Source organism: Sturnira hondurensis, unplaced genomic scaffold (genome assembly GCF_014824575.4).
Source record: "Sturnira hondurensis isolate 20B ecotype Veracruz unplaced genomic scaffold, ASM1482457v3 Scaffold0001304, whole genome shotgun sequence".
NCBI lineage: Eukaryota > Metazoa > Chordata > Mammalia > Chiroptera > Phyllostomidae > Sturnira > Sturnira hondurensis.
The window spans coordinates 1,411,428-1,436,726 of NW_028073935.1; the positions used below are offsets into that span (position 1 = coordinate 1,411,428).

The window sequence follows — 25,299 nt, forward strand, 5'->3', positions numbered from 1 at the left end:
TTTTCTGTCCATTTGTTTGGAAAATTTGTTTCCAGCCCTTCACTTTCAGTCTGTGTAGGTCTTTTGTCCTGAGGTGGGTCTCTTGTAGGCAGCATATGTGTGAGTCATGCTTTCCTATTCATTCAGCTATTCTTTGTCTTTTGATTGGAGCATTTAATCCATTTACGTTTAAGGTTATTATTGATAGGTATTGATTCATTGCCATTTTTTTACCGGTATTCCTCTCTTTTCCTTCCTTTCCTTAGAGCAGTCTCTTTAGCATCTCTTGCAGAGCTGGTTTGGTGGAGGTGTATTCTTTTAGACCTCTTTTTTCTGGGAAGCTCATTATTTTGCCTTCTATTTTGATTTACAGCCCTGCTGGGTAAAGTAGTCTTGGTTGCAGGCTTCTATTTCTCATTACTTGGAATATTTCTTGCCATTTTCTTCTGGCTTGGAGCATTTCCATTGAAAAGTCAGCTGCTAACCTTATCGGGGCTCCCTTGTATATTCCTTCCTGTTTCTCCCTTGCTGCCTTTAAGATTCTCTCCTTGTCTTGGAACTTTGCCATTTTAATGATGATGTGTCTTGAAGTTGGCCTCTTTGTGTTCCTCTTAATTAGGACTCTGTGTTTCCTGGGTTTGTGTGACTTTTTCTCTCTTTAAATTATGGAAGTTTTCCATCATTACTTTTTCAAATAGGTTTTTTATGCCTTGCTCTTCTTCTTCTCCTTCTGGTATCCGTATTATACAAATATTATTACATTTCACATTGTCCTGCATTTCCCTTAATTCCTCTTCATTCTTTCTGAGTCTCTTTTCATTTTCTTGCTCTTTCTGGGTGTTTTTTTCTACTCTGTCCTCCAGCTCGCTGATCCGATCTCCTCCTTTATTGATCATTCTGTGATTCCTTCTACTTTGTTCTTCAGTTCAGAAATTGTATTCGTCATTTCCTCCTGGCACTTGTTAATAGTTTATATTTCGTTTTTCATGTTGATATAGTTTGCAATGAGTTCATTGTAGTTTCCCTCTAGTTTCTGGTAATTCACTGTGAGCTCATGGAGCTTCCTGATAACCATTGCTTTGAACTCAATGTCTGATAGTTGAGTCGCCTTTATTTTATTTAGCATTCTTTTTGAGGTTTCCTCTTTTCCTTTCATTTGGGGATTGTTTCTTTGCCTTCCCATTTTTTTGTGAGACTCTTCTTGTTAGCTTTGGCTTCTTAAATTGGTCTGTTCTGGCTCCCTGGGTTTATGGTGTGAACTTCTGTGGGAGAATACCTGTGAGATTTAGTGGTTCAGTCTCCTTGATATCCAGAGCTTGCTGGTCTTGGTGTTTTGTTTAAGTTGGCTCTATGTTTGTCTTGGGTTTTTATTGTTTTGGGGGTCTTTCTTTTGTGGGTCCTTCCCACCAGCTTGTTAACTGAGGGTCACTCTGACCACCACCTCTTTTATTTTGTTGTGCTGGTTAGGGCAGATTGTGTTGAAGCTGGTTCTTCTGTGTTTACAAGGTTTTGAGGATTCTCTCTTGCTCTTATTCAGTTTTTTTTACTGGGTAGTTTCTTCACTATTTAGTTGTATTTCGAGATAGTTCCTGGATTGAGGTTTGTGTGGTTTCCACTCCCTCCTTCACCTTCTTCTGTTGTTATCTGTTGGTGGTTCCTTTGTTGTTGGGTTTCCTCTTTCAGTGGGTATCCTGGTGTTCACTGCCTCCACCTACTCTTTTTTGTAATTAGTTGGAGGGAAAAGGTAAAATGGTTTAAGACAGGATGTGAGTAATCTATGATATTTACAGTAGTAGCCAGTAGAGAAGAGATAGGAGATTCTTTAGCTATATATAGTGTTAACCATGACCTTCCACCCAACTAGCCAGTCTTTAGAAAGGATGGAAAGAAAATAAGATTCTTGTTGGGGAGGAAAGGATTGTGAGTTGGATCTAGAAAGCAGTGACTGTGGGAGGTCAGATTCTGAGGTAAGGTGAGAGTAAAGGATAGTAAATAAAGGTAGTGTGTGAGAAAATAGAGTTAACCACTACAGTAATAGTGTTCAGGAAGCTATGAAGTGGGCTATGATCCAGGAGGGGTATTGTGTATTATTTATAATTATATTAGAGCAACAATCATATGACAGAATCTATGTGATCTGGATAACAAGAATAGGGAGTATAGGACCTTGAGTAATGTGTTAATGAAACACAGGTGAAGTGAAGGATAGTAAATTAGCAATACACCAGGAAAGAGAGAACAGGGAAAACCTGTCAGATGATACAATATAACCAGCCAAGCAAAGAAGACTATACAGAAAGAAGAGGAATATAAAATTCTATTAAAATAAAAGATGTAAGAATAATGGAAAAAATAATAATACAAATATGCAATTACTTGCAGGTTCTCTGTAATAGCAAAGTGAAATTTGTCTCACTGTCTCAACTGTTGGGATGCCCCCTTTTTGGGTACAACTCTGGTGTTTTCACAGTTCCAGATTTTTCTGTCTCATTTGTGGATCTTTAAAAAAAAAACAGATGAAGGGAGGAAGGAGAGATAAAATTGGAAAGAAAGGAAGAAGGAATAAAACAAGAAAGAAGGAAAGAGAGGAAAAAGATATTGGGAGATAAAACAATAATACAAATTTTAAAAATATAAGATTACTTAAAAACCCCACCTTTTGTTGGTTTCAAACTGGCCAAACTGGATTTTATGGTTTTGGTGGCTGCAGTAGGCTGAGGGGTGATTGGTGTTGCTTTTCTCCTTTCCTAGTCTGTACTCAGCCAGTCTTGCCTGCACTCTCCCCAGGGCTGGCCTGGTGCCTCTCCCCGGAGCCTTGGGTGTGAGATCCAGGCCTTACCGCTGTAGACTGGGGTGCAGGTGGGCCAGGCTGCCTAGGCCCCAAGGGTTTGTGCACGTACTCTTTTCAGTGCTATGGGGGTGCACAGGAACTTCTGTGCAACTTCAGCACAACCTCGGGATTGCTTCGAGGCTGGGTGGGGAGGAGGCCCAGCAGCTGTTGCAGGAGAAATCACCAGTTTTTCTTTTTGAGAAATTTCTCCTACTCAAGCCTGCCACTTGGTACAGCCCATTTTCCAGCCAGACCAGTGACTATTGGGGTCAGTGAGGGTCACTGTGCGACTCTCAGCTCTCCCAAGGCGGCGGGCGATCACAGCCCCTGTGTGTTTGCCACTTTGGACTTATTCCCCTCTCTGTGAATTCAAGCAACCAGGTCTCTCCAAGTTCTGCTTCAGCCTTGTTTGGCTGGGGATGGAGCAAGCAGTTGACTCAGCTCTCTCCCAAGGACTCTGGCAAACCTGGTGGCAGGCACAGGGCCTGGGGCTGCAGCCACCCTGGTCCCCACACTGGTCCCTGGGACCTTATTGTCCTGAAGCACACTCCTTACCATCCGGTTTTTCAATGTCTGCTACAATTTTTGGTCTCCTATTTTCATATAAGCTAGGGCACTGTTGGTGGTTTGCTCTGTTCCTCTGTAGATGGGTCGGGTTTTTCTCCCACCTGTAGGGGGAAGTGGAATCTGCTCCCTCTCACCCCATTGCCATCTTCCTCTAACCTGTTTTTTTATAATAGTTTGCATTTTAAAACATTTCACATTGCTTAACTCCCAACAATAAGGGAAAGTCCATAAACCCATAATCAATATTCTGTTTTGTAGTAGTTTTAAGGTAATTTTATCTCTGAATTGTAGTATGTAGAGAAAAAATTTTAATTAGAATTTCTTTACATGTCATTTTTTATTCACCTACACTTCTTTCTTACCTAGCTCCCTTATAGGTGTGCCTTATAAATTTGTTTTATATAAAATCTTTGTGCAAGAAACTAATTATACTAATTAGAAGAAATTAAGAATGGGAAGACAAAAACATGCTCTTGATGCTGGGGGTTGAAATATTGAACAAAAATTAAAATCACGAGGATATTAAATCATCTTTACAATGCAATTTAGTTATCTACATTATCTTTATACCTTCTATTTCATTATTTAAGTAAGATATTTCGCATTTCAAGGAAATTATCCTTATTCTTTTGTGGACTTAAAAGTGTATTATGGCCCTGGCTGGTGTAGCTCAGTGGATTGAGCATGGGCCTGCGAACCAGACAATCGCCGACCGCCGTTCGATTCCCAGTCAGGGCACACGCCTGGGCTGCAGGCCAGTTCCTGGCAGGGGACACACCAGAGGCAACCATACATTGATATTTCTCTCCCTCTCTCCTTCCCTTCCCCTCTAAAAGATAAATAAATAAAATCTTTTTTAAAAGTGTATTATGGATTGCTTGTGTTGAGATTGAGTTTTTAAAATATCTTTTTAAGTAGAATTTATATTGCTTTTAAATAATCCTTTAAAATTCATATTGAAATGTATACTTTAGAAGAAATAAGTACCCTCCAATGTACATTGGAGGCAACTTAACACATTACTTTCTAAGACTAGATGCCCTTTTTGTGTGCATGTTCTTAAGACATCAGGTATGACATTTTATTATTAGGTATGTTTTGTTGAACTCCAAAAAATTGTGATGTATGATATCTATAAATTCTTATTTTTTAATGTGTGAAACATCCATGCTAATAAAACAAAGTCTTAATTAAGTATAGTGAAACTATTTGTATTAGAAAGAAGAGACAAGTGAGTGAACATTTACTAGTCAGAATTCTTTTGTTTTTAAGGGACTTGAAGTGAACTCAGTGTAGCCTCGGGAACACTTGTCCAGGATCTGGAGCTCTGTGGTGGTTCTTAGCTTTTTGGCTCTGCTGCTCTTGGAATGCCACCTTCATTCTCTTAGCATGGCCCTGTGACAGAGTATATCATTGACAGTGTTTCTGGGGACATACCCTTAGACAGTCAAAGAGGAACAGAACCTTTTTTGATAGTTGTCTACTTAAGAGAAATCTTGAAGAAGGATTCCAACTCACCTTATTGGGCCCTGTGATCATCTTTAGACCAATCACTGAAGTCTGAGTATGGGGCAGGCTTTTAGGCCTTGTTTTGTTGCCAGGGAGAGATAATTCTGTGCTTGGAAGCCCACAGAAATCCATGGTTTGAGTGGGAGAGAAGTAGGGGCCTCCACCAACAGTGAAATGTTATTTCTAGAATAAAGGCAAAATGTAGTACTAGGTAGACAAAAACAACATGTTCACTGTATCCGAAAAGTGTGTTGTGAATTGCATACCTATTTAGTTTAATTTCAGGGCTGGGGATTCTGTTTCACAGAGAAGGAAAGAGGCACAGTGAAGTTAAGTACCCTCCAAAAGTTACTTAGCTGGAGAGCAATAGAGCCAGGATCTAAACTAAGTATTTCCTAAACAAAGGGCCTTCAATGCTGCACTTTTCACCCTCCCTGTTTATGTCCTTTAAAAAATATATTTGTGATGTGCTGGTTGCATGCAAACAGTGGAGTCCCATTAAAAACAACTTGCCAAATCCCTACTCGTGCATGCCTATGGGAAAGAGAAGCCCCAACCCTAATGCAAAGAGAGTAAAAGATGCTGAACCTTGGCTTTTGAACGTTCAAGAGCCCAAGTTCTGATGGAGAAAATAAGATGAAGAAAGTTTTCACTGTATGTAATTTTGGTCTGTCACTCAAAGTTTATTTGCTCCTAACCTGTAGCACAACCCCTAATTCCTTGAGCGTATCCTGTCCTTTAGGATCTGTAGCTGTAAAGGAAGGAGATAGTACTGGTGCCTGTCTCCTTCCCTAGGGCATCCTCAGTGCTCACAGCAGCTGGCCTGCACGGGGTACTGTATAACACTCAGTTGAGCCCAAATGGATATGCAGATGTCATCTAGCCCAGAAAGACCTTCCAAGAATGCCATTGACACCTAACTTGCCCAGGTTAGGTGAGCAAGAACTCCTTCAGCATCCTTCCTTCCCTGATAGTGATGACAGCTCCAGGGAAGCCACCATGCTTTCTATTCCAGCAGGCTATTAGGAAAGGACGAAAGGGATCTGAACTGACACAAAGGCATGGGGAAATGGAGAGGAGGGGGTGACCCAAGGAAGACAGAATCCACAGAATTCAATGAACAATTGGATTTAGAGTGTAAAGGAGAGCTTAATTAGTGGGGCCATCAATTAAGACAGAAAACTTTGCTCTCTTCCATCATTTTTACCTGCTGTGTTTTATGTGCTTAAAGAAAGGTGAAGGGCATTTTCTCTAAACTGTGCTTTATCCAATCTCATATTCTTTTGTGTTAAACACACCAGTCAATTACTGGAACACTCTCGCTCGAGATGTTTTAAGATCTGTTGTAATTTTCACTGAAAAAGCTTGTCAAATGTGTTGCTATCTATATATTAAGAATTGGCACAAATGTTTGCTCTTGAAGTCTTTGACATCATTTAAGAGAATTTTGCTTTGAATTTGTTAGAAAATAGCACATTTGAGTTTTGGTAAGTAGATGATATTTTGAGGTACAGATCAGCTGCATGCACCCTCCTGATAAAACTGAAAGTAATGTTTGACAATTAAATTCCTAATTGCTCATTGTATTGCAAAGGACCCCTTATGACCACAAAGGGTTTTTCTAAGAACATTCTAGGGGGTGTGTTTATTCATAGGAGGTTGCAGTATCAATTTTGTTGTGTGTGTGTATTGTATTTTGCTTTTTACTTTTCCATCAACTCTTACTAAAGTTGTGAAAAGGAAGCATTTTTCTCCTACAATTAAAGTAATAGTAGCATAAACCAAGAAGGCAAATTCTCTTCTTAACTAATATTTTGTCATTAATCTTGTTAGGTTTTGAAAAGAAAGGTATAAGCGTAGCCTGCAACCATGAGAGAACCATTAGCTGCTGCTTGGGGTGAGGGACAGAGATTTTAACCAATGGAAGTATTCATCATAGTTTGTTATACTGTGGCTACATTTTCAATAAAAACAACAAAGGCAACAGTTAGTATATATTTACGAAGAAACTCATTTCTAAAATCGTCCTGGCTTACATAACATTTTGTGTTCAGGCATAGCCTTTCCTTAGTAAGGAATTGTTTTGTGGAGGGTGGGATTTCTGGCTCCTGGTCCTGAGGATGGGCGTGAGGAGGACTCTGAGAAAAGGAAGCCAGTGTGGAGAAGTTTTGGGTGTGAATCCTATATTCTGGTGACTGGGCCTATGACTGTTAGACTGCATTATGGGAAAAGCACATCCTTCCAGTCAGACCTTTTTAATGAACATATTTTCTTATGAGGCACTTGTAAGGGTTCTCACGGGGAAGAAGGGAAGGAAAATCACGGGCTCTGCATGTTTCCTCGGGGGAAGACTCCCTAACTTTCAATGTGCACAGGATTATCTCTTCCCCGACAGCATTGCAGCCTGTGTTTTCAGACTAGCTACCTCTAAGCCCCGCAATAGCTTTAACTCCCACTTTATCACCTTGCTACATGTTTCTTTGATGTCTGTACTGAGATGAGTGAAATCTTAGCTAGTGAGTGATAGAAATGTAACTCACATTCAGTCATCTGCTACTTAGATTATGTCATTAGATCCAGAAAAATCACTCACCGTGAGGAAGCCTGCATAGAAACCTGTGCCTGAGTGTAGTCAGTGTGAGAACTTTCTAGAGATACTCGGAATGGAACTGAGCCTTCAAAAGTGTGTACATAACATTTAGTGATAATAAAGAGATTGGGACCTTTCTTTTAAGTTTCAACTGACCAGTGAAAGAGACTTTCTCCCCCTCCCTCCCTTCTTCTTTCTCTTTGTTGCCTCCCTTCTCTCTATGGAAATTTAAGCCCTACTTATATTTATAGCTTGGGGTTTTAAAGAGACATGGGGTTTGAACCTATGAAAAACAAACTATACAGGCTAAAGTGGTGTGAACCTTTATTGAAGCAACAGGTTTTTAAATTATTGGCATGTACAGAATCTAATCTGAGCTCTGATGTCATACTGTTTCTGGAGGGCTAAGGCAACCCTCATTCCATTTCACACACAGATGATGAAGTTCACTGGGTAGCAGGTCATTTTAAGTTCTTTCACTAAGGATTCGTTAGATCTTCAAAGTAACTGCTGCCTCTCTGTTACCTAATTAGACAGCCAGCATAGCAGCTGAGACATAGTCGATGCTCAATAAATATGCTGTCTGCCCACTTCATTTTTCTCTCAAAGCCAAACTTATCTAAAACAGTCAAAAGGCATTTTCTTGTCCCTGGGAAGTGTAGGCTCTAATTGGGTAACAATAAGAACATATTATTTACAAATATATATAAAAATAGATAATGGTATTGTGCAAATTTATTATATCAGTGCTGAAGTGATAACACAGTGATATCTGCAGAAAGGTAGATTTAAATGGGCTTTGGCCCAAGTGGGAGTTACAGATTGTAGTTAAGGAGAAGGAGCCCTGCTCTGGCGTGACTCAGTGGATTGGGCACCAACTTGCAAGCCAAATGGTTACTGGGTCAATTCCTGGTCAGGGCATATGCCTGGGTTGTGGGTCATGTCCCAGTTTGGGGGCTTACAAGAAGCAACTGATCAATGTTTCTCTTTCTTCCCACTTCTCCTCTCTCTGAAAATAAATAAAATCTTTTTAAAAAAAGGAAGGAAAGTGTTGCAAGTGGGTGGAATGGCATGAGAAAAGGCATGGAGGCAGGAGTTATTAAACAGTATGTGGGTGATGGGCCAGCAGATAAACTGGGTTGGACCAGTCTGACCACATTGGAGACAAGACATATCCACACCTACTATAACTTCTGCTTCCCCACATTCATTCTCTAGCTCTTAGCTTACACAAGGCCAACACCCTGCCTACACCCAGGTCTAGCCAGGTGCCCTTATGGTCTTCTAATAGCTCCCTCTGTGCCTTCTGCCATCACATTATGATGTCATTACCAGATGTCTTCTACCAGACATTATGGTGGCCACTGCACTTCAAGCTTCTTAAGGACAAGGACTATATCCTGCTTACTCATGCATATGTTCTTGGCACCTGGCTTAGCTTAATGCCTAACACTTAGTAGGTACTCAGTGCAGATCTGTGGGAGGAGGGGGGAGATGCATAGATAAGGCTGGCCAAAGAGAGGAGGTGCAGATTACAGAAGGCCCTGAACTATGGCTGAGACTCTCATATAAAACCTGAGCACTAGTCCTTAAATTGCTACCTTCCCACCGTGGCCCCTTAATAAGACTTCCATGTATTTTATTTACTCCCTTAGAGCAGGAGAAACTCCACCTACATTCTTTGAGAATGGGACACCTTAGCTGAGTTAAAATAAATTAAAATAAAGCAGGTGGATTAAAACACTGTTAGGGATCCATGAAAAAGACAACATAGAAATACTGAGGCTCATGTAAAAGCTAGCTGTGCATTTGGCTATCCTTACCCTTCCATTTCATAGCTGAGGAAAACAACCTCTGGTCTTTTTACATTTTTAATTTGCTCTCTTGAGCAACCCTCATTCTGCACGACCATACAGACTTTTTACCTTGAGTTAATTTTACTGGTCTGATTTCCTAATGATAAAGCATAACAAAAGACAATTTAAAAGTAGAGCCTCACTGTTTAATAGTTTCTCAGTGATACTGATAGAAAGAAGAAAGCAAAGGAAATATTGACCAACTAACAATTCTCGGTTTAATTGTTTCTCAGTGGTACTGATAGAAAGGAGAAAGCAAGAGAAATATCGACCAATTGACAACTCTTATGGGAAGTGTTTGGGGAGCCCCCTGTAAAAATGACTGTGTCCTTTCAAGAGGGCACCCCACCCATTCTGCTCATTTAAACCTTGTGAGATAGAAGGGAAACTCCTTTTCCCTCACATAGAAACTATGGATTGTACTGCCTGCCTGACTCTTGGTATGGGGATTCATCAGCTGACATTTACAAGGGGCCCATTATGTGGACAGCACAGAAGGAAGGTCCTCATTACTCTAACAAGTAATCTCAATAGCCTTCTGCATGCATAATGTATAATGGACTTAATTTTATTTTTTTGTTGTAGTTACTTATTTATTTTCCAGCCCAATAAGGGCTGGAAACCCATCATTTAATGTTAGCAATATTGATATAAATAAAATAGAGAAAAAGACTGAGCATGAAGGGGGACAAAGGAGTTTCCATTTCAATAGCAATCCGAAAGACCTGTGCACAACTTAAGTTTTCATATGTACACAGTACAACCTTTGCACTACTGTTGTTTTTTAAAAATTAGAGTAGGTTTCATGATTAAAACAGTAGTCCCTGAACCTAGCAATTATACCCTGTTCTCTCTCTTATTCCACCCTCACTCCCTCCAGGAGCAGTGCCGCCGCCTGCCTTCTCAAGAAACTATCAGTTATCCCTCCCTCCTCTGCCTTCAGCCCTTCTCCACAGCTTCTTCCCATCAACATCCTGACATTTCAAACTCAACCATCTTTTTGAAATGTGCCCCCACAAACACTCATTCTCTCCAAGGCCTGCCCTTCCTCTCCCTGCTCTGCCAAAAACGTATCAAAGAGTGGCCTCTCCTCGCTGTCTCCCTTCCCCCAGCTCCCTTTCCCCTTCACCGCGTACTGGCCTACCTCTGCCCCACGGAACCCATCAAAGCTGCTCTTCCTAACATCCCCAGGGACCTTAACCTGATGGACCTGTTTCAGTTCTGGAATCCTCCTAGATATCTCCCCAGCCTTGTGGACACCCCCTTCCCCTTGACGCACAACTCATCACCCATCTTCAGCAGTCTACGATCGGCCTACCTCTTCCCAGTTTGCTCCCGCTCGGCCTTTGCACACTTGATCTGCCTGCTCTGTGGCTGGATTCCTCCGCAGCTGGAGTGTCAATGGCTCCAAACACATCAGCTTTTCTAGTTGCCAGGAAGGCAGAGTGGGAGGAGATCTAGGGGAAGGAAGCCCTGGGTTTTTAGGGGTGATGGGCAGCACGGCCTTGGAAGACCAGGTAGAGGGAGCTCCTGGGGAAGCCTTTGGTCAGGCAGTTTTTGGTTTGTAATGCTTGTGTTTGCCAGGCATTTTTCCTTCATTATTGTTTGTTTCCAGTTAATTTAGCACAAAATTTAAATACTGATCATTCCATAGGAATTGTCAGAAAACCCAGCAGTTTCCCACCTCCCACCATCCCCACCCCACCTCCATTTTCACAGTCTATCTGCTGTTTGAGAAATTCTGTGGGTCTTTTCCATTTGCAGATGTATGCTCTCTGCTCCGGTAAATTGTCTTGATTTACCTCAGGATAAGAATTTTCTCTATTCTACATTTTTCTGTTCTTTCTCTCTGGAAATCCCATTATACTATGTTACACTATTTTAGCTGATTAGTTTGACATTTACTTCCTTGTTTCTAAATAACATATTTTCACTTCTTGCTCTTATTTTTTTCCTTCTAGACATTATCTATTGGCTTCCTCTTATTCAAAACAAGAGTTTTGTTTACTTTTTTTTCCCTTGCCTCATACCTCCTCTCTTAATACTCTGTTGTTATGTTTTAATTGTAGGTTGGCTTACCCTCACATCATCATGACTGATAACTTGTTCTTTTCTGTACAGTTGTCATTTTTTTTACTATAGAGCTAATAACTGTTGTCTTTCTTCATTTGTCTTATTATCTATATATTTACCACTAACTACCCCAAACTTTGTCCCAGGTATCTAAATCACCTTTGAATCAGCCATGGGTTATTTTATCAGTTATGCTTTTCTATAGCAGGCCCTCTAGAACCTTCTGACCTGATCTGTCTTCATGTCCATCTGGAGGGTCCTCTTAGCCACTCCCCTGACTTGGATCCCCTATTTTCTGGTGCCTTTTAAAAAAGTCCTTGCCCTGGCTGGTGTAGCTCAGTGGATGGAGCGCGGGCCTGCGAACCACACGATCGCAGTTTGATTCCCAGTCAGGGCACATGCCTGGGTTGCAGGCCAGTTCCCGGCAGGGGACACACGATACATTGATATTTCTCTCCCTCTCTCCTTCCCTTCCCCTCGAAAGATAAATAAATAAAAAATCTTAAAAAAAAAAAGTCCTTGATTTGGTGAAGCAAAATCTTAGTGATTTTCCTGAGAATGGTCCATAGAAAGNTCCCAGTCAGGGCACATGCCTGGGTTGCAGGCCAGTTCCCGGCAGGGGACACACGATACATTGTGTGTCCTCGGCAGAGGCAACCATACATTGATATTTCTCTCCCTCTCTCCTTCCCTTCCCCTCGAAAGATAAATAAATAAAAAATCTTAAAAAAAAAAGTCCTTGATTTGGTGAAGCAAAATCTTAGTGATTTTCCTGAGAATGGTCCATAGAAAGCAAATATTTTTGACCAAGTACAGTAAGTCCTCATTTAGTGTCATCATAGGATCTTGGAAACAATGACTTTAAGCAAAATGACATATAACAAAACCGATTTTAGCATAAGCTAATTGATATCAACAAAAGTTCCTATAGCATATATGTGGTCACAAAAATATCAGTAAACTTCGAAATAAAGACCTTAAAAACTTCTAATATTAAACAGTAAAATAACAGTGAGCTCTACATACATTTAAGAAAGATTAATAAAAGCAAGTAAAATCATTATTTTCTAACTCACTCATTCCAGTTCAGGGTTGCAGGTGGCCCATCCTGGCAGCTGAGGGTGCAGGCAGGCCCCACCCTGGATGCACCTCTATCACAGGCACCTCACACAGGTCACACTCACAAAGAAAGACAACATAGACACATGCACAGCTCTAGGGTGTGGGAGGAATCCGGAGTTCCCAGAGAAAACCTTACAGACGTGGGGACAATGTACAAACCCCAAACAGACAGTGACCCTAGCTGGTCATCAATTTTTTAATCAATATTATAATGAAACATTATTTAAGGATCTAAATACATACATTATTTATGTATCAAAAATATCTTCATTCTGTCTACAAAATGAATAAGGTAACTGGTATATATTTCTAGTTCAGAAATAATTCTCCTTCAGAATTTAAAAGGCATTGCTCTGTTGCCTTTTGATTTGCAGAACCACTCTGACTCCCTGCAAGTCTGTCAGACTTCCCTTCGTCCCAGTGTTCTGAAACTTCATGGGATGTGCGTCTAGTCTCACCCTTTATTTGGGACATTTTTGGTGGCAGGGGGTGGTCCCTTCCTGTCAGGAAATGTATATTGTATTGCTCTGATCAATTTTCTTGATTTATTTTTAGGTAATTATTTGCTCCATTTTTTCTGTACTCTCTGGAAACCCTATTATACTGACCTCTTGAGGCCATCTTCTGATTTTTTTTAATTTTCCTCTGGTGTTTCATATTTATAGCTTTTTGCTCTACTTACTAGGATATTCCCTCAATTTACCTTCAGTATTTTTTTCTTTATTGATTTATTGGGTGACACTGGTTAACAAAATTATACAGGTTTCAGGTGCACAACTCTCCAACATAGCATATACACTGTGTTATGCGTTCACCACTGCAACTCAAGTTTTCGTTCATGACCATTTACCTCCCCCATATTCTCAACCTCCCTCCACCCATACCTCCCCACAGTAATCACCTCACCATTGTGCATATCTGTGAGTTTTTTCCCCTTTTTATTATTTTGTACTCAATCCCTTTACCCTTCCAGGCCCCACAAAACAGGTGTTAGCCTATTCTCTATCTGTGAATCTATCTCTACTTTGCTTGTTAGTTCATTCATTTATTAGGGTCCACATATGAATAAAATTATGTGGTATCTTTCTCTGACTGGCATATTTTACTTAACATAATATTCTCCAGGTCAATCCATGGCTGTCACAGAAGGTAAAATTTTCTTCTTTTTATGTCCTAGTAGTATTCCATTATGTAAATGTTCCACAGCTTCTCTTTTAAAGAGTCTATTTATTTACTTTTAGAGAGACGGAAAGGGAGGGAAAGGGGGAGAGAAACATAAATGTGAGAGAGAATCATCAACCTGTTGCCTTTCTCACACCCCCAAATGGGGACCAAACCCTCAAGCCAGGCATGTGCCCTGACCAGGAATCAAACCAGTGACCTTTCACCTACAGAAGGGTGCCCAAAAAACTGAGCCACACCAGTCAATGCTGTACCACAGGTTTTTTATTCACTCCTCTATTGATGGATACTTGGGCTCCTTCCAAATGTTGCCTGTTGTAAATAGTGCTTCAATGACCACAGGGGTGCATGTATTCTTTCAAATTAGTGTTTCAGGTTTTTTTCAGATGCCCAAAAAGTGGAATTGCTGGTTCAGAAGGCAGTTCCATTTTTAATCTTTTGAGGTAACTCCATACTGTATTCCACAGTAGCTGCACCAAGATGTATTCCCACCAACAGTGCACAAGGATTCCCTTTTCTCCACATCCTCACCAACACTTGTTTTTGTTGATTTATTGATGATGGCCATTCTGACAGGTGTGAGGTGGTATCTCATTGTGATTTTTATTTGCATTTCTCTGATGGTTATTGACATTGAGTATCTTTTCATATGCCTATTCACCATCTGTATATCTTCTTTGGAGAAATATCTGTTCCAGTTCTTTGCCTATTTGGTAATTGGAGGCTTTTTTTTTTTTTGCTGCTGAGTTTTAAAAGTTCTTAGTAAATTTTGTATATTAACCCTTTATCAAATATATCCAGTAATATGTTCTTCCATTCAGTGGTTTTGTCTTTTCAATTTGTTGATGGTTTCTTTTGCTGTGAAAAAAATGTTTATTTTGATGTAGTACCATTTGTTTATTTTTTTCTTTTCTTTCCCTTGCCTAAGGAGATATATCAGAAAAAAAGTTACTACAAGCAGTGTCAGAGATTTTACTGCTTATGTTTCTTCTGGGATTTTTATGGTTTTAAGTATAACATTTAAATCTTTAATCCATTTTGAGTTTATTCTTGTATATAGTGTAGGAAGGTAATCTAGTTTCATTTTTTTTGCAGATATCAATCCAATATTCCCCACACTATTTAATGAGTAAACTGTCTTTATCCTATTGTATGTTTTTGCCTCCTTTGTCAAATATTAATTGACTATAAAGTTGTGGGTTTATTCCTGGAATCTCTATTCTGTTCCATTGGTCTTTATGTCTGTTTTTTCACTACTACATGGGTTTTATGGGTTTTTTTTTAATTTAATTCTTGTTCAAGTAGAGTTTTCTGTCTTATATTCCCGGCCCTACTCCCCACCCCAGTGCTCCCCACCTCCCTCCCATTTCCGCCCCCCACCTTAGTTATTGTTCATGTGTCCTTTATACTTGTTCGTGTGAGTCCTTCCCCTTTTCCCCTGTGATTCTCTCCCTTCTCCCCTCTGGTCCCTGTCAGCCTGTTCCATATTTGAGTGTCTTTGGTTATATTTTGCTTGCTTGTTTGTTTTGTTGTTTAGATTCCTGTTAACAGTGATATCATATGGTATCTGTCTTTCACCTCCTGGCTTATTTCACTCAGCATAATGCTTTCCAGTTCCATCCATGATGTTGCAAAAGGTAGGAGCTCCTTTTTCCTTTCTGCAGCATAGAATTCCATTGTGTAAATGTACCATAGTTTTTTGATCCAGTCATTGACCGATGGGCATCTAGGTTGCTTCCATCTCTTGGCTATCATCAATTGTGCTGCTATGAACATCGGGATGCATAGGTGCTTTTGGATTGATGCTTCAGAGTTCTTAGGATATACTCCTAACAGTGGAATTGCTGGGTCAAAAGGCACGTTCATTTTTAGTTTTCTTAGAAAATTCCATACTGTTTTCCATAGTGGTTGTACCAGTCTGCAATCCCACCAACAGTGAACTAGGGTCCCCTTTTCCCCATAACCTGTCCGGCACTTGTTGTTTGTTTCTTTGTTTATGGTAGCCATTCTGACTGGTGTAAAGTGGTATCTCATTGTGGTTTTAATTTGCATCTCTCTGATAGCTAGCGACATCGAGCATCTTTTCATGTGTCTCTGGATCCTCTGTATGTCCTCCTTGGATCCTTCACTACTACATGGGCTTTATGTTACTGTGGCCTTGCATTATAGTTAGATAATAGATAGCATGGTTCCTTTAACTTTGTTCTTTCTCAAGATCGCTGTTGCTATTCAAGATCTTTTGTGGTTCCATACACATTTTGGAATATTTGCTCTAGTTCTGTGAAATACACCATTGGTATGTTGATAGAAATTGCCTTGAATCCATAGATTTCTGGAGTAGTATGAATGTTTTAATGATGTTAATTCTTCCTATCCACGAACACAATATATACTTCCACTTTGCTCAGTGTCTTGTACTTTTTTGAATACAGGTCTTTTACATCCTTGGTTAAATTTATTACTAATATTATATTTATTTTTTGAAAGAATTGGGAATGGGACTCTTTTCTTAGTTTCCCTTTCTAATAGTCCTTATTGATGCATAAACATGCAATTGATTTTGGAATTAATTTTGTGTCCTGCTACTTTACTGAATTTATTTATCAGTTCTAGTAGTTTCTTGGTGGACTTTTTAGGGTTCTCTACATACAGTATCATGTCATCTACAAAAAAGGACATTTTTACTTCTCTTTTTCTAATTTGGATTTCTTCTTCTTCCCTGATTGCTGTGGCTAGGACTTCCAGTACTACATTGAATGTAAGTGGTGAAAGCAGACATCCTTGTCTTGTTCCTGATCTTAAGGAAAATGTTTGTAGTTTTTGTGCACATTGAGTATGGTGCTGGCAGTGGGTTTGTCATATATGGCCTTTATTGCATTGAGGTATGTTCCCTCTATTCCCACTTTTCTGAAAATTTTTATCATAAATAGGTGCTGGAATTTATCAAATGTTTTTTGCTTGCATCTATTGATTTGATCATGTAGTTTTTAACTTTCATTTGTTTTTCTAAATTATATTTTACTAATTATGCTATTAGAATTTTCCTAATTTTTCTCCTTTTCCCCACGTCACCCAGTATCCCTTAATCCCTCAAGCAAGCCCTTTATCATTGCTCATATCTGTGGGTCATGTGTGTAAGTTCTTTGTCTATTCCATTTTCTATACTGTATTTTACGTCCCCATGGCTATTCTGTAACTACCTATTTGTAGTTTTTAATCCCCTTACCTCTTTACCCATTCCCCGACACCCTCTTCCTATCTGGAAGCCATCTGGTAACTAACTTCTTTTCTCTTGCTGCTTTTAAGAGTCTCTCTATCTTTAATCTTTGGCATTTTAATTATGATGTGTCATGGAGGGGGCTTCTTTACATGCATCATGATTGGGACTCTCAGTGCTTCCTGGACTTACATGTGTATTTTCTTCACCAAATAAGGGAAGTTTTATTTCACTATTTTGTCAGATAGATTTCCAATTTCTTGCTCTTTCTCTTCTCCTTCTGGCACTCCTATGATGCAAATATTGGACCTCTTGAAGTTGTCCCACAGGCTGTTTATACTATCCTCATTTTTTGGATTCTTTTTTTCTTCCTGATGTTCTACATAGTGTTTTTTGCTTCCTTATGTTCCAAATCATTCATTTGATTCTTGGCCTCATGCATTCTACTGTTGTTTCCCTGTAATATGTTCTTTATTTCAATTAGCATGTCCTTCACTTCTGACTAGATCTTTTTTATGTTGTTGAGGTCCTCACTAAGTTCCTTATAACCAGTGTTTTGAATTCCGCATTTGATAGATTGCTTATCTCCATTTCATTTACCTCTTTTTCTGGAGTTTTGATCTGTTTTTTTACTTTGGGCCATGTTTCTTTGTCTCCCTGTTCAGCAGCCTCCCTGTGTTTGTTTTTATGTATTATATAGAGCTGCTTTGACCCATGGCTTGGTGTAGTAGGTCCTGTAGGGTCCAGTGGCACAGACTCCCCTATCACCCAAGCACAGACTCACTCCCACTAGCTAAAAGTGTGCCTTTTGTGGGGACTGAGTACACCCTCCTCTTGTAGTTGAGACTTGGTTGCTCTTGGAAGATCAACGTGAGGTATTTACCCAGGCCAGTCAGCTGCAAGGATTGGCTGTTACCACTGACCACCAACCTTCACTGTCAGTAGTAAATCATCTGTGCGGGGTCAGGGTGGTGGTGCTACAGTGCGGTCTGTAGCTGCCCACTGGGTGTGCTGGCCCTGGGATTTCCCAGGTGGTGCAGACCCAGGTCAGCACCCACTGGTGTTTTACCCAGGACACCCCACCTGAACCCTAGAGCAATCTGAGATGACTGTTAATTGGTCCTGGGCTTGGACATTCCCAGTTGAAGTCAAACTGTGAATCCAATCTGGCTCCTGCTAGGGCTCACTGAAGCAGGCTGCTGCTTGTTTGATAGGATTTAGGTGTCAACACCAGTCATTCTTATGGAAAAGCAGCTTGAGTGGGCCTGTAAATTGGGTGGGGCAAAGCCTCTGAGGGATCTCTGAGTTGGATTAGTGTTAGCCAAGTTGATGGAGTCTCAGAAATGGCACCAGTTTACCTGCCTACAGTGGTCTCTGCTCACCTTGATGCCAGACGCTTCAATTCCTTCCTTTATGCCACTGATGCCTTTCAAGCTGCTGCCCCAGTGCTGGAGCTCAGAGGGAGTGAGTCTGAGTGGATGAGTCTGTGTGTGGGTTCTTTAAGAGGAACTGCTTGGGGACCCAGCAGTTTCTTCTGCCAAGTCAATCCCCACTGGTTTTTGCAGCCAGAAGTTGTGGGGACTTATCTTCCTGGTACTGGAATCCTATGCTGGGGTCCTGGTGTGGGACTCCTTGCTCCTGAGATATCCCTCTCTAGTTTTTATCCACATGGGTGTAGGACCAGCCAGTTCCTCAACTGCACCCCTCCTACCAGTCTGGATGGATGTGGTTCTTTAATTACATAGTCATCAGACTTGCATTCAGCTCAATTTCTGACATTCCTGAGTGATAGTTTTCCTATATATCAGTTGCAGTTTTTATGTTTTTGTGCAAAGAAGCAAGCCATATCTGCCTATGCCACCGTCTTCCAAATCTATGCTTCATTTTGTTTATGTGTTGCATTGTGTTTATTGATTTGCAGAAATTTTATGAACCTTGCATCCCAGGAATGAATCCCACTTGATCATGGTATATGATCTTATTAATGTATTTATGGATCTGATTTCTAATATTTTGTTGAGGATTTTAGCATCTATGTTCATCAAGAATCTTGGCCTATAATTTCCTGTCTTTGTAGTGTCTTTATCTGATTTTGGAATTACAAATTGTAAAATCAACTTTGGAGTCTTCTCTCTTCTGGAACTTTGTGAAATAGTTTGAAAAAGAGAGGTGTTAGTTTTTTTGGTGGGGAATATTTGGTAAAAATCACCTGTGAAGCTATCCAGTCTTGGACTTTAGATTATTAGAAGTTTTTTATTAGTACTTCGGTTTCACCCATTGTAATCTGCCCATCAGTTTCTCTGATACTTTCTGATTCAGTTTTGGAAGATTGTATGTTACTAGGAATTTATTCATTTCATCCAGGTTGTCCAATTTGTTTGCATATACTCATTTGTAATTTTTTTTACAATCTTGCATTGCAATTCTTTGATGTCAGATGTTACTTCTCCTCTATCATTTCTGATTTTATTTATTTGGATCCTCTCTCTTTTTATCTTGATGAGTCTGTTTAAAGGTTTTTCAATATCATTTATCTTTTCAAAGAACCAGGTCTTGCATTCATTGAACCTTTGTATTTTTATAGACTTTATTTTGTTTGTTTCTGCTCTGATCTTTGTTATCCCCTTCCTTCTGTCTATTTCGGGCATTGTTTGTTGGGGTTTTTTTTTCTAGTTTCTTTAAGTGTACACTTAGATTGTTCATTTGACTTTTTCATGTTTCTTGAGATATTCCTGTAATGCTGTGAATTGCCCTCTAAGAATTTATTTTCCTGTGTCCAATAGATTTTGGGTGCTTCTGTTCTTATTTTCATTTGTTTCCAAGTAATTTGACCTCATTGGTAATTCAGTCATTGTTTAGTAATATGTTATTCAGCTTCCATGTCTTTCTGGGTTTTTTTCTTTCTTGTGATTGATTTCATATCGTTATGTTCAGAAAAGATGGTTGATTTGATGTAAGTCTTCTTAAATTCAATGAGACTTGTTTTGTGTCCTAACATATGGTTTATCCTAGAAAATATTCCATGTGCACTTTAAAAGAATGTATATTTTGCTGCTTTGGAGTACATGCTCTGAAAATATTCAGTTAAATCCTTCTGATCTAGTGTGTCATTTAAGGCCACTGTTTCCTTGTTGATTTTCTGTCTGGAAGTTCTATCTATTGAAGTGAATCAAGTGTTAAAATCCCCTGCTATGACTGTACACTGTCCATCTCTCCCTGTACATTCACCAAGATTTGTTTTACATATTTAGATGCTCCTGTGTTGTGTAGATAAATGTTTACAAGGGTTCTATCCTTTTATATCCCCTTCATCATTATTAGTGTCCATTTTGTCTCTTACTATAGCCTGTGTTTTAAGGTTTGTTTTGTCAGATATAAGTACCGAAGCTTTTTTTTTTTTTATTTCTATTTGCATGAAATAGATTTCCTTCTCTTTACTTTTAGTCTGTGTGTATCTTTTGTTCTGAGGTTGGTCTCTTGTAGACAACATCTAGATGGGTGTTGATTTCTTATATATCCAGCTACCCTATGTCTTTTGATTGGAGCATTTAAGCCATTTATATTCAAAATGATTGTTAATAAGTACATATTTCTTTTTCTTCTTGTTCTTTTTCTTCTCCTCCTCCCTCTTCCTCTCCTCTTCCTCCTTCTCCTCTGTGTCCTTCTCTTCCTTTTTCTTTTTCTTCCTCAATCAGCCTTTAACATTTGTTGTAATAGTGGTTTGATGAAAACAAACTCGTTCACCTTTTTTGGGGGGGGTCTGGGAAACTTTATTTACCATTCAATTTTAAATGATAGCCTTTTTGGGTAAGTAGTCTTGGTTGTAAGTACTTGGTTTTTTTTATGACTTTGAATATTTCATGCCAGTCCCTTCTAGCCTGAAATGTTTCTGTTGAGAAATCAGCTGACAGTCTATGGGAGCTCCTTTGTACATAACTATCTGTCTCTTGCATCTTTTAAGATTCTCTCTTTGTCTTTAACTTTGCCATTTTAATTATGATGTCTCTTGATATGGGCCTCTTTGAGTCCATCAATTTTGGGACTCTCTGCCCTTGCTGGACTTGTGTGTCTTTTTTCTTCAGCAGGTTAGGGATGTTTTCTAATTATTTCTTCAAATATATCCTCAAAATCACTTAAAGTGTTCTCGTTGTTTTTATTCTTTTTTTTCTGTTGCTCTTACTGAGTGTTTTTCCTATCTTGTTTTCTAAATTGCTAATTTGATCCTATGTGTCATCCAACATAGTCTTTATTCCTTCTTGTGCGTTCTTCATTTAAGATATTGTTTTCCTCATTTCTGACTCGTTATTTTATGGTGTCTATGTCACTTTATATGCCATTGAGCATTTTTATAACCATTCTTTGAACTGTATATCTCATAAATTGCTTGCCTCCATTTCATTTAGCTCTTTTTCCAGAGATTTCTCCTGTTCTCTCATTTGGGGCCTGTTTCTTTGTCTCCGCATCTTGATTGCATCTTTGTGTTGTGGGGAGTTCTTATGTATTAGATAGATCTTCTGTGACTCCCAGTTTTTGTGGGATGGCCTTATATAGTAGGTGTCCAATGAGGTCCAGCAGTCCAGTCTCCTTGATCACCTGAGGTAGGTGCTACAGGAATGTGCCTTGTGTGGGTTATGTGTCCCCTTCTGTTGTAATTGAATCTTGATTGTTATTGGCCTGTTCATGCATAGGATCAACTCCAAAGCTGGCTATCTCAAGGCTCAACCCCAACATGGTACACAAGCTGCTGCATTGGTGTTGACCACATGAAATGGAATTCACCTCACTAGTGTTTGATGCCTGCTGAGATCACCCTTTGGATGTGCTGCTTGTGAACCTTATTGGATCCTCCTCTCTGACTGTCTGAAGCTGGTCACTTGGCATGTTGGTTCTGGGCCTCTTAGGAAGGACACTGTATAGGCCAATATAAGACATTGCCTGTGACTCACCCTGGCAACCTGATTGGAACTTTAAGTGACCACTGTTTGTAGCTGCCTCTTCTGGCCCAGGGTGCACATGGGAAGAACCACGCTGCTACCAAGGCAAGGTTTTATCATCACCAGTCCCATAGGCAGGTCAGGAAAAGGCCCAAGGCACCCAAAGCTCCATCTCTACCTGGCAGCTACCTGTTAGGCTAAATCACTAAAAGTGCATCTGCCCACTTATCAGGGCATAAGCTCCACCGGGTGTGGCAAAAGGGAGTTGAGAAGGTGGGGCTGTTGCTTTCTCACAGGCTGCCATGTAGAGGAGAGTGCTCTAACCAAGAAAGATGAGCCTTGGCTGGAGTGGCTCGCTTTGCTGGAAAATCATCCCATACACTGAAAGGTTGCAGCTTTGATTCCTGGTCAGGGCACATACCTGGGTTGCAGATTCTATTCCCAATTGGGGCATGTACAGAAGATAACTGGTTGATGTTTCTCTCTCACATCAATATTTCTCTTTCTCCTGTCCTCTCTCTATAAGAGCAATTTTTAAAAATATCCTTGGGTGAGAATAAAAAATAAATAAAAAGAAAAGAAACATGATGTCTGCTGCCTGAGAGAGGGACTCAGCACAGGGGTCCTGTCATCTGTCCCTTCAGCTCTGTTCCCAAAACCACAAACCCCAGACTCTAGTTATGCTCTGCTCTCACTCCACAGTACCCCAAATTGAGTGGCTGCAAGTAAAATTTTGTGTATTGGACCTTTGAGTGTGCATCTGTGTTTCTAATGGCCTCCTGTCTCTCCCTGGTAGACAGAAACCCCACTGCTTTTCACAGCCTGATGTTATGGGCACTAGGTTCTGGTGCTCCGGACTGAGGAGCCTGGCTTGGGGTTTAGATCCTGTGTTTCTCATCCTCTGCAGCTGAGATATCCCTCCTAACCTCAGCTGCTGCCCTCTGGGTGAGCAGGCATAGCACCTTTCATGTCTCTACCAGTCTTAATGTGGTTTCTGTAAATTTTTGGTTATAAGACTTCTCTTCAGCTAGCCTTCAGTTGGTTATTCAGGATAATTTTTCTATAATGTAATTGTAATTTCGGTCCTGGGAGGAAGTGAATGTAGCTTCTACCTATTCTGCCACCATCTTGGGTATCTATCCTCAAAATCTTTTGAATGTTTAATTTCTGACTTTTCTCAATTTCTAATTTAAAAAAATTTCTTTTGTTATATAATATCTTGCTTTTGTTTCTTTGATAATTTCCCTTAGGAAATTATGTCTAGAGAAATATGTCTATTTTTCCTATTTACTAGACATATTTAGAAAGTATGTCTAATAGTGGTATATGTGAGTTTATGTTTATTAGTTTTAAACTTTTTGGAGATTTAATCATCTGATTTTGTTAATGAGGCCCACTGCTGACTAGGTAAAGTAAGTCAATTTATATATAATACAGGGATAAAATGAAAGGTTAATTAAGATATGAAGCTTATTTCATACTGGAAGACATTGAACTTATAACAAGTATTCATAAAACTACAAAAAATAAAGAAGGGGGAGACAGAAGAAATTAATCAATGCATAATAATTTATTTTATCAAGAATAATGTAAAGAATTGCAAAATATTTAAATTTCCCATAAGTTGCCCAAATCCTTATTTTGAATAATCTGCTCATTTCTAAAGTCTCAATTCTGAGCCTATCATGAGTTTCTTACAAAGAAAGGTCTGGGGAGCCCTGTCTTTTCTAAACATATCTGGAAAGGGTTTGAAAGTCGCTGTTCCCCTAATAACATGGTTAAACTTCATCCTGTGTTCCTGTGGTTAATGAGCTTATATATTCCTGCAGGGAAAAGCTGAGCCATCCTGAGGGACAGCATGGCCAAATGCTCCTAAGCAATTAAAGGCTAATTAAGTGTGTATTTTCTTTACAGGTGGGAAGGAAAAAATGAAAATGAAGTGGGCAGATGTAAAGAGACCGGCAAAGTTCACGTGACTGTGGATCTTAAATACTACCGACCAACTGAAGTGGTAAGAATTCCTGGCCGCCCAGTGTGGGGCCACATTTGGCAGCTGTCTGGGAAAATACTATCACTGAATACCGAAGACAACCTTCAAAGCTCTCCATTGGGCTCTCTGGCATCTTTCTGTGGGCATTTACCAAACCAGAGTACAGTAAATCGAATTTGAGATGTTATTCTCACCACAAAAATCTATTGCTTTAAAAAGGAAAGCAAGGGTAAAACACACCCAAGGAAATAGTTCATTTCAGAAATGGAGATTCATACCAATGGCATATCTCATCATGTTAGTCCCCTGCTTTGACTGCTGACCCCAGATACCTACAAGGCCCTCCATAACCTGCAGAATCTCAAGATCTGGAAGGCTGCCTACTCCTCAGCTCACCCATGCACTCACACACACATAAATGCAAATTGTAATGGTCTCCCTATACATTTTTTAAACACTCAGCTCAAGTACTATCTTGCCTATGATTCCTTTTCTAGATAATATCCCACTACCACTGAAGTTTCTACTACTTCCTTTTTATCTATATTATGTGCTACACATAATTTTATATTATAACATCTATTATAACTTATTACACTCATTTGTTTATATGTGTTTTCCCTTTACTATACTGTGAACTTTTTCAGGGTAAGAACTTTTTAAAAATGCCTTTGACTACTACAGTGTACAATAGTGCTTAGTAAATATTGATTGATGGGTAGATGGATGCATTTCTAAATCCAGAGGTTTCTGGATTTAGAAATGACCTCTGTTTGTTAGAACATAACATCCTCCTTTCCTAAACTTATAAAAACTTATAGCTTGTTATTGTCACTTTAATGTGGTCCACCCTCAGTATGGTGGCAAATCTCAACATGTTAAATATACCTAAGATAATAGGAAGTGGCATTTTTGAGAGAGATATTCAAATTGATGGTTAATGACATGCATATTAACTGTGAAAATAGAACCCTGCGGACCTGTTTTACCTGTGTTTTGAACCAAATCCCTGTGTATTGTACAGTCTTGCAGAGATTGGGAAAACCCCAGTGAATAGAGATTGAAAGTACAATGTCATTAGTAACTACCCTTTGAAATACCTTGTTTCAGATGAAAGAAAAAACTTCATTTCATGCACTTTTACACACAGGAGGAAATAAAAAAAAACAGTGCTTAGAGACTAGGACTGTAGAGTCAAAGCATTGTCCTGGCTCAGGGTGTGGCAGGCTCTTTGACACAAGGGAACAATGGTTCCCTGTGCTAATGGCAAGTGGGTGTGCCAAGGAGAGGATGTGCTCTGTCTCTGTGGGAGGAAGATACCGGCACAGTCCTGCTGACACAGCAAGGAACGCCTGTCTGGGGCCACTAGCCACACTGGCAGTCATTTCCCTGTCCTAAAGAGGTGCCACAAGATGTCATTTTTCTGGAACATTGTGAAGATCACACAACA

The 25,299-nt window shown here is 39.7% G+C and overlaps 1 protein-coding gene across 1 annotated transcript in view; it reads left to right on the forward strand.

Annotated features, from left to right (window-relative positions):
• Positions 1 to 25,299, forward strand: part of GMDS (GDP-mannose 4,6-dehydratase) — a 717,933-nt gene that overhangs the window by 591,151 nt on the left and 101,483 nt on the right. The window contains exon 9 of the mRNA XM_037069886.1: positions 23,774 to 23,870. Within this exon, the coding sequence (XP_036925781.1) occupies positions 23,774 to 23,870 (97 nt within the window). The remainder of the gene's footprint in view (positions 1 to 23,773; positions 23,871 to 25,299) is intronic.